General features: G+C 27.8%; 1 protein-coding gene and 1 long non-coding RNA gene across 9 annotated transcripts in view; one reads left to right on the forward strand and one right to left on the reverse strand.

Annotated features, from left to right (window-relative positions):
* LOC122852995 overlaps positions 1-18,188 on the forward strand; it is a 126,933-nt gene that overhangs the window by 54,978 nt on the left and 53,767 nt on the right. The window contains exon 5 of the long non-coding RNA XR_006373880.1: positions 3,862-3,917. This is a non-coding gene — a long non-coding RNA (uncharacterized LOC122852995). The remainder of the gene's footprint in view (positions 1-3,861; positions 3,918-18,188) is intronic.
* Positions 1-18,188, reverse strand: part of LOC122852965 (nucleolysin TIAR-like) — a 201,718-nt gene that overhangs the window by 48,785 nt on the left and 134,745 nt on the right. For 2 of the 8 annotated variants that reach the window (XM_044153126.1, XM_044153127.1), the window contains exon 1: positions 14,461-15,550. The exons of 4 other annotated variants lie outside the window; for them this stretch is intronic. In XM_044153126.1, coding sequence (XP_044009061.1) covers positions 14,461-14,611 — 151 coding nt within the window. In that variant the 5' untranslated portion in view covers positions 14,612-15,550. Of the gene's footprint in view, positions 1-5,060; positions 5,674-14,460; positions 15,551-18,188 lie in introns of those variants that run through there. 2 more of the 8 variants (XM_044153125.1, XM_044153124.1) reach the window with 2 other exon arrangements.

Here is an 18,188-nt window from a genome sequence, read left to right on the forward strand (position 1 = left end):
GTCGTTAAATCATATATTATATGACTTAACAAATATTTGACACTATTGCATAACGTTCAAATGTGGTATATTTAAAAGTTTTGAGTTTTTTTTATTTTTTCATTTTTCATATTTTATTACAATACGCGTTGAAAACGAACAACCCTTTTAGCTGCACTCTTTACTATTAAATAAAGTAAAGTAGAAAAGTAAATTTGTGAATGTATATATAAACTCAAAGTCATATATTTCAGTCGTTGGATTATATCACCCTTCTCTTTTTTTTCTTTTTTACCCTTATTTTCATTTCCTTCTCATACAAGAGCTTTTCTCATAGCGTAACGAGCTACACGGATAAAAGAAAAACTTGATGTATTTAATAATTAACTATGCTTCATACTTAAACTCTTGTAAATAATTTCAATGATGACCCTGTGTGTGTATATATTATTTTTGCAAGAGTTTTTATTATTTTCATTCATGGTTGGATATATTATACTTACTGTTTAAGTATAGAATTTTGATTACTTTTATTTATTGGTATTCAAGTTTAACGAGTTTATATATATAATAATAAATATAAATAAATTATAATACTCTATGTAATAGATGACTAATAAAGTTATCTATGTATGTGTTTATAAGCATTGTTTGTACATTATTGTTTATCCAACTATACACAACACAATAATAACATGATGAAAATTTTATTCATGCTGGCATTAACCATCCTTTGGCACTTACCAACTGGTACCCATAATTGTATAATTTCTATTTGCTTAATTGTTTGCTGAAAGCCCGCAAATATTGTTCGTTTCGTTTGAAATTTACCACATTATGATGATGTCTGTCTGTCTGTCTGATGTATATGTATACGGATATAATATAAATATAAAGAATTTTTGATTTATGTCATGGTATACATATGCAATGCATTTAAATGCCGGAAATAACCTATAAAGGTTTTTCATTTTAAACCACGCTAATATTTAAATGGTTTTTTTTATTATATTTTATTTTTATTTTTTTTTTTTATCATTACCCGTATGATTCATATTTTTATCCGATTTTTCATATGGATATATTTTTTTTTCAGCTCAAACATCGATTTTGAAAGCTTTTGTATTATGTGTGTATGTGTATTTGTGAATTTTATTTATTTTTTTATTTATTCGTATTAGAAACATGAATTTTGGCAGTTATGGGTCGGTGAAAATGTAACTGCTGAATAAAAAAAGTATGTCCCTGTCATGGATAACCCTAAAAGACAACGTTTCATAATACTTGAAACGAATTATTTTCACCCTTATATATACGAAATAAATGTTCAAATTTCAAATAAAATCTCATCATATTTTTTTGTGTACAACATAACCCCAACGCGTGTATAAAAAAAAAAAAAAAAAGGTTCAAATATTATAACAAAAGACAAACAAAAAGTATTATCATATTTTTTATTTTATTTTTTGTTTATGTGTGTGTTTGTGTGTGCGCTACAAGACATCAAATAAAATTGATGATGAGCGAAACAAAAAAAATATATTATGTTGATTATAATAAAAAAAAAAAAAAATTTGAATTTTTAAATTTAAATTTTCTATGTAATATATTTTAAATATATTCAGTGTCAATATATAGATGATTTTTTGAGTTATGAATTTATAAATTTTGAAAATATAAAAATGCTGCTTACAACAGCTTCAATCAACGTTGATATTTTATCGTAAGATATCGTCGACGTACCAATGACGCTGAAAGTAAATTGAGGTGCACGGCTAAACACTGGTATAGAATCAGGCCGGAGGCAATGGAAGACTGCACAAGGAATATTAGAGGTCGGGTTGAAACACTCGACGTGAATATGTGACCAGTACCATCCTTGCTTCTCATTTTGTATTCCATGGGGATGCCTACGGCTAACTCCCTATCTATTACCCCTCCTTCTACATTTTATACTTTACCAACCCTTCCTTCCAACCAACTTTCTTCAATCTAACCATTTTGCTCTTGTTTTACCGATTTATGGATCTTTCTATTCTATATATTATACACAATGGCTAACCAGCTCTCTTGGTTAACTTTGCTTGAATTATCCACCTTCATCTGCACTATATACCCTCATCATGACATGACTCGTCTTACCAAGTGTACTTTTCAATCTATAAAATATACTATATCTATATCATCAATCATTTGCTCTGTACATTTAAAATACTTTGATATTTTTTTTATTATTATTTTTTTTTTCAATATTCCATTTGAATATTTATAAATTTACTTTTTTATATAAAAAATCTGTAAATTATTTGAAAAGACACGTACGTTTTGAGTAATAATAATTTTTATTTTTTTCCAATAAATTTTTATTGTTTTAATAAATAAAAAATGAGTTTAAAATTTGTTAATTATTTTAATATTGATCAATATTCAGTCTCGTTTGATGACATTAGCAATACGTTGTATTATTATTCACAATATACCACAACAAGATCAACGTGAGCCTATATATTTTGTGCTTGTGGCTTGGACGGCACCACGTACACAGAGGTACCTGCTACGTGCTTTCGTAAAATCCCGACTGGAACAAATTTTGTTGAAACTGGAATAAAAGTAATTAAAGCTATTCGTGTCGTTTTGTAATTAGTTTGTGTGTGCACTTTTCAGCACGCTATATAGTATAACAAACGACGACGACTCGATGACGACTAATGCAATTTTTGTGACAACTTTTTTTTTTTGTTAATTTAAAATGTCATATAAAAAAAAAATTTATTTATATCACTTTATTATCTGTATATTAGCATAAATTATATATCAAAACATAAGTATTATTATTTTTTATTTTGATGTATGAGTTGTATGATTTTAATTTTATATGATTATCATGATGATTGATGAGTTAAATTTTTTGTCATGTAATCGTAAAGACGATGTATATATATATATATACACAAGAGAGACATTAAGATGATATATAAAATAAAAAGAAAAAAGACAAAAACAAGAAAAAAATAAAAAATATGAGATGAGATGAGAGACTGTCTGACGAGCGCATCCCATCGAATCGCAAGAGGATTAACTGGCAAAATATCACTCAGGCAGAAGCACCAACGCGTGGAGCTTGCAAGCTCCAGCATTTGAGAGAGAAAGATGGCTCGTACGTGATCGAAATATTATCGTGCAATAGAAGAACGAAAGTAGAGAAAAAGCATCGTCGAAAAATACCAGGTGAATAAAATTTCTGCGGCCGACAGAGAGATGAATATAGTGGAGAAAGGTGAATAAAAAAAAAACAAACAAGAAAAAGAATAAATACAAAAAAAAAAAAAAATAAGAAGAGAGAATGAGAGTATACCGGACGCAACGGTTGCGCTCACGATGGCACTAGTATTTTCATTAAGGCTCGAGGTCGACGAGCTTCCTCGCCTTTTTTATTTGTTCGTTTCTTTCTTTAATTTTTTTCTTTTTTGTTAATTTTTTTCAATTTTTATTTAATTTTTTTTTACCCATTTTATTTCTCCATCTACCCTCGTTTTGCGATTTTCAAGTGAAATCTCATTTCCTCAAGCGTCCAACGCAGTTTTATCCTTGCTGTTATTATACTCACACTCACACTCATGACTATGTACGATGCAAAGTATACATTATGGTAATACTTTACATTAATAATTAGAAGAAGAGTGTTTCAACTTTGTAGATGTTGCAAAAAAAAAAAAAATATATATCCAATGTAAATAATTAAATTCAACAAAAATATTTTTAAAGTAGAAAAAAAAATTAATTGTATATGAAAATATTATCAGCTATGAAAAATATTTGCTCAAATATATAAACGTGATTATAATTTTAATTATATAAAAATTTTTTAAATTATCATTTCAGGTGATGCAAATTCCAATGGGACAAGCTGATGATTTCCGTCATCAACTACAGTCAAAGTGAGTATTATATTTCAATTTTCAAATGACTAAATTCTTTTGTATCGTTTAAAGTATTTTATGTCAAATTTTCGATTCATTTGAACTATGCATTTAGTTTATCTGGAGCGACGTTAATCGAGCTCGATAACCATAATATTTTGACGAGGTTGAAGCTTGAGAGTCGACATTAATTTCCACCTGAAATAAGTGGATATATTCAAACGACTATACTCTATACATGTACGCGTATACTGTTCATTTTTTCAATTTAACGACCTATTGTTTTTTACAATATAAAATTTATATCGATTTCTTTTACGAGTATACATATATGTGTTTACAACTAGGTATATATATTTTATTGATTACGATTGTTGTTGTTTAATTCAATTTTTTTTTTTAGAATGAATATTAGTTTGCAACAACTCAGTTGGTATTTAAAATCTTATCGTTGTTTCTGTTGGTCAGTTGATATTTAAAATTAGTAAAAAAATTATACAGTATAGTTCAAAATGAGTTAAAGTTTGTCATCATAATGTGTGATAATTTATTATTAACTAAATAATCAAAAAAGATTATTTTTATTGACATTAATTTTAGTATTGATGTTTAATGAATTTTGAATATTGACTGATGGTCTATGGTAAAATGATTAATGGTTATTGTGATTCAATGAGATGATCAGTAATCATAATCAATAATCAGTTGATTACAAAGCACTGATGGTTGATATGATTATACAAACTACTATTCGTGGGAAATTGTGGGCACTGAAACATCAGTGTGTATATAACGAGGTGAGACTGACTATTATTCATGTAAGGGAGTCGACTCGATTTACAATAAAGTCTCCATCCTAGCAGGTGGCATTAGATCCTGTTTATTATGGTATAGAAATTTGATTTTCCAGACCACATAAACCACCAAGGATTCGTGATAAATTCTTATAAATCAAAACAGACACGCAATTCCATATTTCATGTATTTTTATTTATTTATTTATTCATTTATCTATTTTTTTTTAAATATTTTTTTCTAGTGTTTATTCTACTATTATTTATTTTTATTTTTTTCTATTACTATACACCTATACAAATTTATGTATAAAACAATTTATTTAATTTATTTTATACAAGTAAATTAATTGTTTTAAATACTTACGAGAATTTTGTATGTGTATAGGTGACAAGGAAGTTTTACGCGAGATAAATGTTGTAGAAGGAACTTTAGCTCGTAAAGCAGCTAAGCATGAATTAGCCACATCATAGATTAAATAAGTCCCATAATATTTATCATTATTATTTATTTTTAATTTATTTTTTTTAATTTCACTTTCCATTTTATTAATTAATTAATTACCCTTTTTTATTTTCTATATCAATTTATACATAATACCTAGCAATAACCATCAACACTATTTATTACATTTTTTTTTTGATTTTTTTAATTTTCTAATCCTTTTTATCTCACCATCACTTAATCTATTTGCTGTACGCAATATTTGTCATCAATACTGCCCATAGTGTACAAAGAGAATATAACGTATACGTGAAAAATAAAAATAAAAAAAAAAAACCACATATATACATGCATAAAAATAATAAAAAAATAAAGTATTTTTTTATATCGACACTCGGGGCTTTGTGTATAGAACAGCAAAGCAAATTTCTCGGGCACTCTCATATATCACTAGAAACTAGGACGCACCTATTCGATCGATTTACGCGCACGCAATGACCGTCAGTCGTGTCACCGTCGTATTATATCACAGTCATTCGTACCATTACGTCGTTCAAGAGGTTTTATCAGCGGATGCGTTGTTATCCGGTATATATTTGTATAGTTTATACACACATATTATTCATAACAGTTTGTTGAACGGTAATTTTTTTAAGAACAAGGTAATTCAATTTTTTTTTTTCAAATTTTTTCAAAATAAATTTCAATTTTAAGAATTATTTTTTTAATAATAAATGTAAAAAGTATTTGATGTAACGATGTAAGTACTTTTAACAAGCATACTAAAAGCAAGGCTTATATTATATTTTTATTTGTGTGTATGTTGGCTTGCGTTTGTATTGGAGACGATACGATATTGTGTATACACATCGCTCAATCGTTGAATATCGCTGTAGGCAGTGTCGGGTTTAAACGGAAACGGTGTGGTCCCGTCGAGCGGAAACCACGACCAGAAATGTCACGAGTCAACGGTCACCTCTGATTGCAAACTACTATACTTGGAATGATAAAATCCTATTTCATTTGTATACATATATCCCGTCATCTCGAGATTAAACAACAAACTATACCTCTCACTCGACAAATTATTTTGATTTTTTTAATTATTGAATTGTTATTTACACTTTATAAAATTCAATAACAATTCATTATATATTTTGGTGTTTATTTAATATTAGCTATTTTTTAAAATATTATTATTCAAACTAAAATATGTAAATTATATTTTGAATTATTATTAATTAACTGGCTATTAAAATTGATATTTTGTGCATAATTAAATCAATGATTTTTGAGATCCCGTTATATATATTTTTGAGTGTAAATAAATATTTTTATTGATATTAATTATACATTTGTGAATTATTAATCACATAACAAATGATAATTATTTTATTGTTGTATTATATTTATCAAAATTTATTTGCTAATACATATTGAAATACACCTGAATACCATAATAAATTTATTTTCATAATAATGAATAATGTTATTCATTAAAAATAAAAAAATAAAAAAATAAAATAATATATAAATAATTTAAAAAAGTAATTATTTTCAATTAAATTATTGTATGTATATAAAATAGTTTGTGATAATTTAATGTGTTTAAAATAACAACGTTTGTGTCGGTGTATGAGTGTGTGTGTATGTTATCGTGAATATAAAATGACGAGAAACAGTATACAGTGCATGCAGAGTGTAGACGGTACAAGTGTAGATAAAAACATTGAGTTGACAATAGAGGCAACTAGAGGAAACATAGAAATGCGTATCAAATGCTCACTGGTCAACAACAATATATCCAACAGTTTGTTGCACAATACAATATGTTAAGCAATAGACACTTGAAAAGTATCAAGGACTCTCCGTTAACAATGAAAAAATTTTAATTATCACTATTTTCTAAATAGTGTAATTGTTGTTTTATGTATTTACACAATTTGATTGATTTAATTTAATTTTTTTATTTACATATAAATTAAATTAAATATAGTTGATAGTATAAGTACAAGTAATAATAGAAAATAAAGAATATATAGATAAGTCCAGTTAAGTTGTGTTTGGCCTAGTGAAACACTATATCTGGTTATCAGTCTGTATCGTGGCTATATATATACTCATAACTAGAGTATCTACCTAGGCTACCTAACTACCTACCTTCATACCTATCTGCTGTTAAGACTCAACAGGTTAGTTGAGCTCAGGCAAGTGTAGGCATGATGTGAAATGGAAAGAGTGGTGAAAGAAGGCTAAAGTTAAATAGGGGAGAGAGTACAATAGAATCACCACGGTTTATACTTTTACCAGCAACGATTTTGTGCTTTAATAGAGATTTTGAATATTAACGCAAAAACCATTTAATACAATTCAAGCATATTTTTTTTTCCAAAATTTTTCTTTCAGGTGATAGTAGAATAGATGAATTTTCTAATAGATATACATATATCGTATATAGTATTATAGTGGATGAGAGTTGTATAATCTGTATATATGGCGCCAGCTGAAAATCTTCTCTGGCAAGAAATGAGAATGAAAAGTGGGCGTTTAGATAGTGGTACGAGGTAAGCAGAAGGAGGTTTTGTTCTAAAAAGTGTCAGTTACAAATCGTAGTCGGCTGGCGAGAACGCAGCTATAGATATATATAAAAGTTTAGAGAAACTGACTGAGTATAGTGCCTACATTTATATGTGTTTTTGTGTGTAAGAAAGCTTTAGTATTGACGAAAGATGGTAGAAAATATATAATAAGATAGACAAAGAAAAATAGTGATGTAGAAAGTTTGGGCGTTATAAGGGTATATACATACATATATATATAACCAACAGGGCGAAAGAGTGTGTGCTGATGGAAGAAAAGAGTTCGTATTAAGGGTAATGGGCATTATCTCCATCGATCCTCGGCTTACTCTTCTCTCAACTACTACGATCTTCCATCTCAACCAACGAACCAACCAACCAACCAACGTCGACGATCGTCTCCTTGTACTACTGATCGCTCTAGTAAATTTCAGCAAAAAAAACGCATGGGAATTGGTACGATTTAGAATTGCAAGAGGCCACGATCAACTATCTATATATATATCGATATAATCATATCGATATCCACACTGGTGCGCTTTATCTCATGCGGATTATATACTACAAAACTATTTTCATTTTATTCCTTCATTTATTATTTATTATCATTTTTTTTTTCTGATATATATGGAGTTGATCAAGTCTGTAAATTTATATACACATATCTACTTGGTATTGTTATTATTATTTGCTTAAAAAATTTAAATGAAAATTTTAAAAAATTCATTATTCTTTTAAATTAGATTTCACGGTATTGAGATCTAATTTATTCAAAATATTCAGCTAGTTTTGGTAAAGATAGTCTATAATATATGTATAACATAGTTTTAATGTAAATAGATGAAGATTGTTGAATAAGAAAATGAAATAAAGTGAGACAGTAGGGTGAGACGAATGAAAACGATTGAAATTGACTAAAAAAAAAGTGAAATATACAAGTGAGAGATTTTATGGAGAGAAGAAGGGCAAAAAGCCGCATTGATAGAGAATAAAACCGCGAAGTGAACGAAGTAAGATAAGTGAGTGAGTAGTGACTGAGTGCATTTCACAGTGGGAGCCATCTTTTACTGAAAACGATGCATCCCCCTGCTGTTACTGCGGAAGCTAAAAGATAGTCCGATAGGTAATGCAATGCGCCAGCGGCATTTCTTATCCAACCACAACCACAAACAGTATGCCACCATTATTTCGATAAGTGGATCTCAATCGAGATTATCTTATGGACCAAAAGTAACATTAATATATAACCTACAACTATATTTCGGCAGTCTTTGCCAATTTTAAATATTCACACATATCACGTACTCCAGATAAAATTTCATTTTTCATTCTTTTTTTTTTCCCTAAATAACTTGTGATAAATTTCGAAACCATCAATATATTTTTTTTCGTATTTTTACGAAATACAAGCTATATTGTTAAATAATAAAAATGAAATAGTTCCATTAGATGTTTTTGATAAAATAAAATAATAATGGAAAAAGAAAAAATGTATAATTTAAAAAATGAAAAGCATATCACTTATATATTTTTCAATCATCTTTTATGTTCTCATATTATAATATCATGGTGATGAAGAGGTGCAACATGATCTTCTTGAATGACATGAAAATATTAGCATATTGATCGGACCAGCGAGTTGATACGGATATATATATATATATAGTACTCTTAAATTTACGAACGTAAAATCTACTTAATGTAGGCAACCACTTTGTTGTTTTCAGCAAACACGATATCCAAGTCTGCATCAAGTCTCATACTATGCAATGTTTCATTATATCTCTCTTTCTCACTTTTCATTTATATACACGTTAAAATAATCCCTACTTTTTTTAAATTTTTTATAGTCACACCCCATCACCAACAGCATCAGCATCCCTATTGCAAACTCCTATTCCACGTCATCTTCTCTCGTTCCCTGTTGTCCCTATTCCCCTTGTCATCGGTAACATTTCATCACGTTTCTATATACTCTCTCTCATCGTATCCGCTCGTATCAATTTGACATCCAAGTCAGTGGCAGGATAGACCTTCGTTTCCTATCACCAAAATAGAACGAACATGTCAGCCGTAACTTTGTCGACATGACCATATATCTATCAGCGAATAGTCGAATACTATTCCGATTAAATTTTTCACTTTATTTATTTGTCGGATTTTTATATGAATTAGTATGACTATATACAATCAATAATTTTTTTTTTTATTCATCATTTAAATTTTATTTTATTTTATTTAAATATAATCCAATAAACAACTTTTAAATAAAAATTATTCAAAAATTTTGCCACTTAGTAATTTTTAAAAAATTAATAATTACATTAAAAATTAAATTTTTTAAATTATTTTTTATAATTTAGTTAAAAAGTATATTCACTATTATTTATTTATGGTTTTTTTAAAAAAAAAAAAACTATAGATAATTTTCATGCAAAATACACATATGCATATTTAAAATTGAACCAAAAGTTTTAATGAATTGAATTGTAAAGAGGTCGCGTGCAACTGACTAATATCTTTGGATATATAATATACACAAAAGTAAATTGACTGACAAAACTTGAGCTTGTTACAGCTTTACTTGATAATACACTTATATGTTTATGAAACCAACACGTGTGTCACTAATGAATGAGTCAAGTATGTAAACGCATGCGTAATAAAAAAAGAAAATATATAAAAGGTAAGTTGAATAACTGAAATACAGAATGGGACATCACGCTGGGCAGTTGACTATATAAATATACTGTGAATTCACCATTAGCCAAATGAAACATAAGAATGTGCTTAAACTTGTTGTATAACTTTGATGTAAAACATTCTTCGGCTTCTAAAGCATAATATATATGTGGCAATGTGAACAAAAAAATAAAAAAAAAAACAAACAACAAAAATATATATGCATACATACGTACAATGTATGTGTGTATAATAAAATGTTGAAAGAAAAAAAGAAGGGAAAAAAATTTAGATGTAAAGAGGAATAGTGCTTTGGAGTTTGCAACCTTTTTCTACTTAAAGATAAGGGTGTATGTGTGTGTGTGTGTGGGTATAGTGTATGGCACGAGTTCACTCAAAGTATGATGGAAAGAGGCTAGCAGAAGTTGGCTTGGTCGTTTCGCCTTTAAAAGTCTGTCTCGACTGTGACTTGGAACCGCAGGGACACCCTGTGTGACTACCCACTATACAACGTATATATAACTATATATTTTTTTTTTTTTATATATCTCATTGCACGCCCTTTCCTGTCTCGCCGCGCCAAACTTCAGATTTATACCTTAGAGAAAAGGGGCCAGAAATTTTACTCTTTTTTGGGGCATCTAGCCAAATCGCAAAGGCCGTATGCAATTCTCAGTAAGAGACTTACTCGTTGGCTTGAAAAATTTTTCACGGTAAGACTGAGGAAGGAAGTCGTTGGCGTTGACCTGGCCTTACAAAATTGCTGCCCCCCAAGATTCCGATCATTTGCTCCTGACCTAACTCTTTTTTATTTATTTTTATTTTTATATATATTGTTTTTTTAACTCTTTTTATTTATTTTATTAGTTTTTTTTCAAATATTATATAATAAATCTTTACATAGTTGAAAAATTAACCAACAAAAAAAAAAGAAAAAAGAAAAATGTCTTTTTGCAAATTAAATAAGCATTATTAATTTAAAATAATTTTTTTAAATTTATTTTATTGATGTTGTCAATTGTATGTTATCACATTTGACCATCATATATAAAATTTAAAATTAAATTTGTCATATATATATAAAAAAGTATTTGAAAGAAAAATAGTATAAGAATTTCATTCGTTCGTTGAAGCCAACAACGACGTCCCTAAAGTACGCTCTTCGTCCCGATCAAATTTAACTTGGCGCAGCGAATTTCCAAGTGCTGTTTTACGAGTTTTCGTTGCCACAGGGAATGGAAGGGATCAGTCGTGTATATCCCGGTCGAGAACTTGTCCCCGGGAGCACTACTGTCGTACTATTCCACTTTACTTGGCTAATCAATTTTTCAACATATTTTATTCAATTTAAATTATATCAACTAAATATATATATCTATATATACAAATGTATATTTAATATTATATATTTTGTCAACTTGTATAAATAATATTATGTTTATTTTAAAATAAGGTTAACTTGTATAACATGCAACAAAGAATTATCCAAGAAATTAAGTTTAAGAAGATGAAAGTGAACAAAAATAAAAAAATAAATAAAAAAATAATTGAAATAAGAAGACGAAAGTAGATGGAAAAGCTTGAAGCTTGAGGCGTTTTTAATTAGCCTCGTGGCTAAATGAAGGACCATCCTTCTATCTTCGCATGCATACTGTGTAATTTAACGAACAGGATATTATTACGTGAAAGAGCTCAGTTTTAGTCGTTTTCTTCACTTCTTTTTATCGAATTTCCTATTCTTTTTTTTGTCTATCCTATATATATTTATTTTATACCTTTCATCTTATTACAATACATGTATACTCGATACAATTACTCATCTAAATTTTTTTTCTTTGTTTTTTTTTTTTTTTTTTTTGGTTGAAGATATCTGTTGAAAGTCAAAAAAACCCGAGTCAAGTCGACGAAATAATATATAATTATCAATATATCATTACACTGTATATATATATTTTTTTTTTTATTTTGTCGTTTTGTTTTAATTATATATCTATTTGTTACATTGCTTACTATCTTTATCATACTGTATTTTTATCTTATTTATTATTACTATATATATTTATTATCTTTCTTTATATAGGTTAATTCATTTATTCATATATACATCTACTCTTTCACTATCTCATAATAATACATTTATAAAATATATAATATATATTATTTAATTTGTTTATCGTTCATAGTACAAATATCAGAGTAAATAAAGAGTAAATAATCATATATATTATCATATATACACATAATATATATATTATTTATTTTGGTTTTATTTGAGTTTAATTATTGACCTAAAAATATACTACTAGACACATAAGAGTAGAATATTTATATATTATTTACTGATTAATACTATATCTGGTATTGTATTATATTATACTACTGGTATTATTATTATACTTTATAACCAAGTTTATAAGGTTACTTTTCAATTGATAGGATAATAGAAAAAAAACCCTCAATCAACTACTCTTTGTGCAGTGAAAAAAAATTGTTAGAAAAAAAAGAAAAACCATTGAAGAATTATTTTTACACGCACGTAGTTCAAATAAATATGTTGGTGAGTATAAATATCTTTATCCAGGTACATGAAAAATCGGATAAAGTGGTCAAGAGTCAGAGTGGTATATGGAAGTTGTAGAAAGTGGCAAGATAAGGAAAGAATAAATGTATATTCTCGACGAGATGTACATACATTGATATTGAATGAATATGTATACATGGACTGATTGAGATTTGAAGAGTCAAAATTGTAGTTAGACAGTTAATAAGTATGCGGACAATCAGATTTAAAGTGAGATAAAATAAAATATAAGTTTTAGTGTGTTGGCGGACAAGAGACTATTGGTTTTAGTAACCATTTTCATAAGGTATAAGTTGCAAAATATATATAGTTTAACGTTCAACGGTGCGAATGGTGTTAGCGCGGCCTGGCGCGCCAACTAAAATTGAATCTGTAGACGAAAGTTTGGTAACCTCGTCAGGAAAGGAAAGCTGAAGCCAAAGCCATCCATCGCCCACTCGCTTGGTTTCTCATCCACTATTCTCATTTCTCGTTTTTGAGTTTGGATAAAAGAAGAGGGTCGTGGTGGCGGTGGTGGTGATGGTTGAGCAAAACTTTCTAAATGTCATTTACTATACATATATGTTTTATCATGTATGTACATATTGTGCAATATGTAAATTCATAGCAAAACATATGTCAAATAAAATACGTAAATTTTTTTTTTTATTTTTATTATTTTCTTTTTCTTTAATGCCTATAACATTGTTGGAATTATTTATAGATGATTAAATATTTTATTTTTTTATTTTTTATGGATTTGGGTTAATTTCTTTTGGTAATTCTCCAGTCACGACTCTTTCATTAATTCAAACTGGTGACATATCCAATTACTTTTATACAGACGTTTAGATTTTTTGTAATAATATCGATGATTTTACATTTTTTTCTCTTTTTTTTTTTCTTTTTTACTAATTATTTTGTTGGTTTTACGAGCTACATTTTTGTAGTCAAGTTAAATAATAATGAATAAATATAATGATTGAAAATAATTGAAATCTGGAAGAAATTTTTATTGCAAGTTTAAATAAAAAAAAAAAAAAAATTGGATTTAGTAAAGTAAATAAAAAAAAATATAAATCTTCTGACTTGGATAAAAGAAATGCAAGAAATGTAATAAAAACCATAAAAAAAAATAAAAAATAAAACACGATGAATTTTCTTCAATAGTTAACCACTGAATTTCAGTTTGAAACGAGTAAATATCAAGTAACTTTCAGCCTGAGTTGCTCGTTTAACATTTAAAAAAAAAGTTTTAATAAACGAGGCATATCTAAAACGATATCAACTCTTAATGTTTCAAAATAAATTTTTCAAATTATATTTACAACGATTGGATGCTTGATATGATACTTTGTTTTATTTATTTTATTAAATACACTTGTATTATTTCTTGATAATGTATTTTAAACTTTGCAATAATACCATTGCTCGAAAGAACAAGAAAAAGAAAGAAAAAAAAAAAAACTTTTATTTATAAAAATATAAAAAAATTATAAACCTGATTTGTTGGCCCCCATTGTTCCATGATTGAGATTTGTCGATGTTTGCAATTTAGTAGATTCAATTTTTTGTGATACACTGTGTGATGGTATCGTTCCTGGATTGGTAATTGTTGTAATTGTTGTTGGCATCATGAGTGTTGTAAGCATCGTCGGGCGATTATTCGCCGCGGCGAGCCAAAAAAAATATTCTCAATTATTACCAAATGTTTCTTGTTAACTTATTATTAATAATGATATATTATTCACTTTTTATCGACTTCCGTACACGTGTGCATGAAGTCAAGCTGATTATCAACAGGAAAGCTTTTCATTTGTTGAACAAGCAAATAGATATTGTGATTAATAAAAACTTAAAAACTTTATAAACACTCACTCAAGATTTTTACTTTGGTGTGAATTACAGGTACTAATTTTTTTTTTTTTATATCGTAAGAGTAATTGTGTACATAAATTTTTCTATTTTTTTTTTTCTTCTCTTTTCTCAATGTATGTAAGTATGTGTTGGTATGTTTGTGTGTTTGTGAGTCAGTGCCGCGGTCGAGTACTTTAAACAAAGGTTTGCGTGCTTAAATTTTCACTCGTCTACTATTAATCTATATAACTCTTTTTATCAAAAACTAATTGCACACAGGTCGTTTGCACACTCTCGATAAATTTTTTTATTATTATAATTTAGATTTATCATAATACAATGAGATAACTAAAAAATAAAAAAGTAAATTAAAATTAAAAATTTAATATAAAAAAAAAACTTTTTTTAAAATATAACATTAGTAATAAAAAATTTTTTTTATTGACTATTTTTGTTGTTATAAAATTTATGAAAAAATAAAATAATAAAACAATGTTGGAAGCGCGTTATCAATGACACGACGTTCACAAGTTTTTAAAATTTTTTTTCCAATTCACAAACTTGATATATATTTACATGTAAAATAACGTAAAAAAAAAAAAAAAAAATTTTAAGAAGAAATTTTTAATATTTGATATTTAAAAAGTCGGCGTGTCACGTTATAGGTGTTTTCTCTACGCTACGCTACGTTGCGTCACGTCACGTCCGGCTGAGCGTAGAGTCGAAACTCGTCTGGTGACTTGCGGGGTGAGCGCAAAAGGACGCTTCTACCAATACTACCCCTTTTGCCGCACCATACCGAACGTCATCCCTGGACGCCCGACGTCGCGACGCCTAGAGGCGCCGGCGTTTCCGAACATTTGCGGAATTACACGAACTAAGATGTGAAGAGGGACGCAAGGCAACAGTCGCTTGCAACTCTCTCTCTCTCTCTTTTTCTCTTTCTCTCTCGAGGGGGTTGTTCAGGGTTGTTTCTCGATAGCACACCGTTTTCCGGATCACTTTATACATATACATATACATCCCCACCTATCTACACACCCTCTGTACTTATACTTAAACTTATTCTCTCTACTTTTATCTTTTATCATCGTCAATTTTACTCGACCCTTGCAATTATCCCCTTTTGCATGTTCTTTTATTACTGTCTGCGCATAAACATTAATTTTTTTTTTTTTCGTTCCAATTTTTTTTCACTTTTACAAATACATATATATATTTATTTTGTATTGTTTCTTTTTTTTTTTGTAAAAAGAAAATTTAAAACAGGTGAATCAAGTGAAAAAAATAAAATGAATTTTTTTTTTTTTTTAAAGCTGTTACGTATCTATGTATAAGCGGCTTCATCCTGCCTCGTCGATTATCGAAAACAATATTTTGCCTTTTGCCTCGATTTCCCAAAGGAATCACCCCCTGCGTCCATGGGGCACTACGGGAACAACTAACGGGGCAACGAGACGCTTGAGGTATTCATCGGTTGGGTTAACGGCAACGAGTTAACGAGAGAATTAATCCCGATGGATTACTCAGAGATCAACTCGTTTTTATATATATATATATATTTATATAAAAGGTTTTTTTTTTTTCATTGATTTTTTCAACATTGATATTATGAGAAAAAAAAAAATCATATAGAACTTAGTCAGTGCAATTGACATGATAAATACGTGAATAAAATTTTAATTTTTTTATCTGAAAAATTAATATTAGAATTGAGAGAAAAAATTGTCTACACAATTTTTTTAAATGTCATAGTCTACCGAAAATTATAAAATATTTAATTCATAAATTTATTAAATTATGAAATGTATATTTAGAGAATTTATTATTATTATTATAAATTATAATGATTTATTTTTAATCATTATAAATAAAAAATAATTTTAATATTTATTTTTAAACTTAACGATGAAAAATTAGCACGATATTAAATATTTCAGTAGTACAAGTCAAGTATTCTCAGACTTGAATTTTTTTTTTTTTTTTAAACTACGTGTATAATTTTAAAAAAATATATAAATGAATTACATAAATTTACAAAAGTTTTTTTATTCTATAAAATATATATTTAATAATTTTTTTTCATAAAAATTTAAAGATCAAGTAATTGATATTTTATTTAAACTGTATATATTTGAAGTAAAGGTTAATAATTTTTTTTTTTTCTGCAAGTATGATAATAAATTTGGCAAATATTAAAAAAATATATATAATGATATTTTTTTATTATGATAGAAAAAACCTTTTATACTGAAAATAGTATAAAATTTATTTGCATCTTAGTTTTATCAATTTTATAAAACCATTCCATTTGGTGGCGCCACTCTTAGGCTAAGCAATGCACTAGGGTGATTGCGATGCTACCCTTTAGCGAGATGGAGACACCAAGCTGACTCAACTTTTGCTAAAGCTTCTCTCAGTGGTAACATTGACGCTCGTAAAAGCAAGAATTCATTGATATAATATATTTTATTTTTTATAAATTCAAAAAAAAAAAAAAACAATATTTACTTGAATACAATATTCACAAATCGAATGCGTATAAACATTTTGTATTATGTTAAGAGTTTAGAAAAAAAATGAAAAGAAAATAAATGATAAAATAAAAATAATAATAATAAATATAGTGGGCATGCTATCGTAGAATAATAAGAAGTATAGCCACGTGGGAAATTTCAAGAGTGCTGCCGTGTTAACATTTTCACAATTGCTTCGATTACATGGCATTGCACGCAAATAAATATGCACAGTAAAAAAAAAAAAATATATAACAATATTAAAAACATAAAAAACAACATGGTGAATATAGTTTTGGTCAAGATTATTGCGTATGTTTGTGTATATTTATTTTTCCCACAAAAAATGCATTCTTTTTTTTTATCCAACAAAAAAATAAAAAAACCGAAACAATTTGAAACAAAATCACAAGATATAGATACGTATTGGAACATAAATATATTTCTTTGAATGTCAAAATAAAGTATCTACTCTTTGGACATTAATAGTACCACTATTGATGTATAGAGCGAATTCCGTTTTGTTAAATTTTGAAATACAAAAATCCGATCACTTTACCTGCCTTTTAAAAAACATGTTTTAGTAGCTTACAAGTGAGCTTTGGCCCACGTTCAAACTCATAAATATTTCTTTTTGTAAGCTCATGAAGCAAGCAAAGAAGGCATAAAGAACAAAATACAGTATAGCTTGACGAAAGAAGAAGGTGGCTGTTTTTCTTTTATTTATATATATTTTTTTTTCTGGCATAAAGTACAGTCAACATCAGCATACATCTAATCTTGAAAATATTTTATCAATATATCAAAGCTATAAAGCCATCATCTCAGCTTTACTCTACCACTGCCAACATGCGGG

This window comes from Aphidius gifuensis, linkage group LG3 (genome assembly GCF_014905175.1).
Source record: "Aphidius gifuensis isolate YNYX2018 linkage group LG3, ASM1490517v1, whole genome shotgun sequence".
Classification (NCBI taxonomy): domain Eukaryota; kingdom Metazoa; phylum Arthropoda; class Insecta; order Hymenoptera; family Braconidae; genus Aphidius; species Aphidius gifuensis.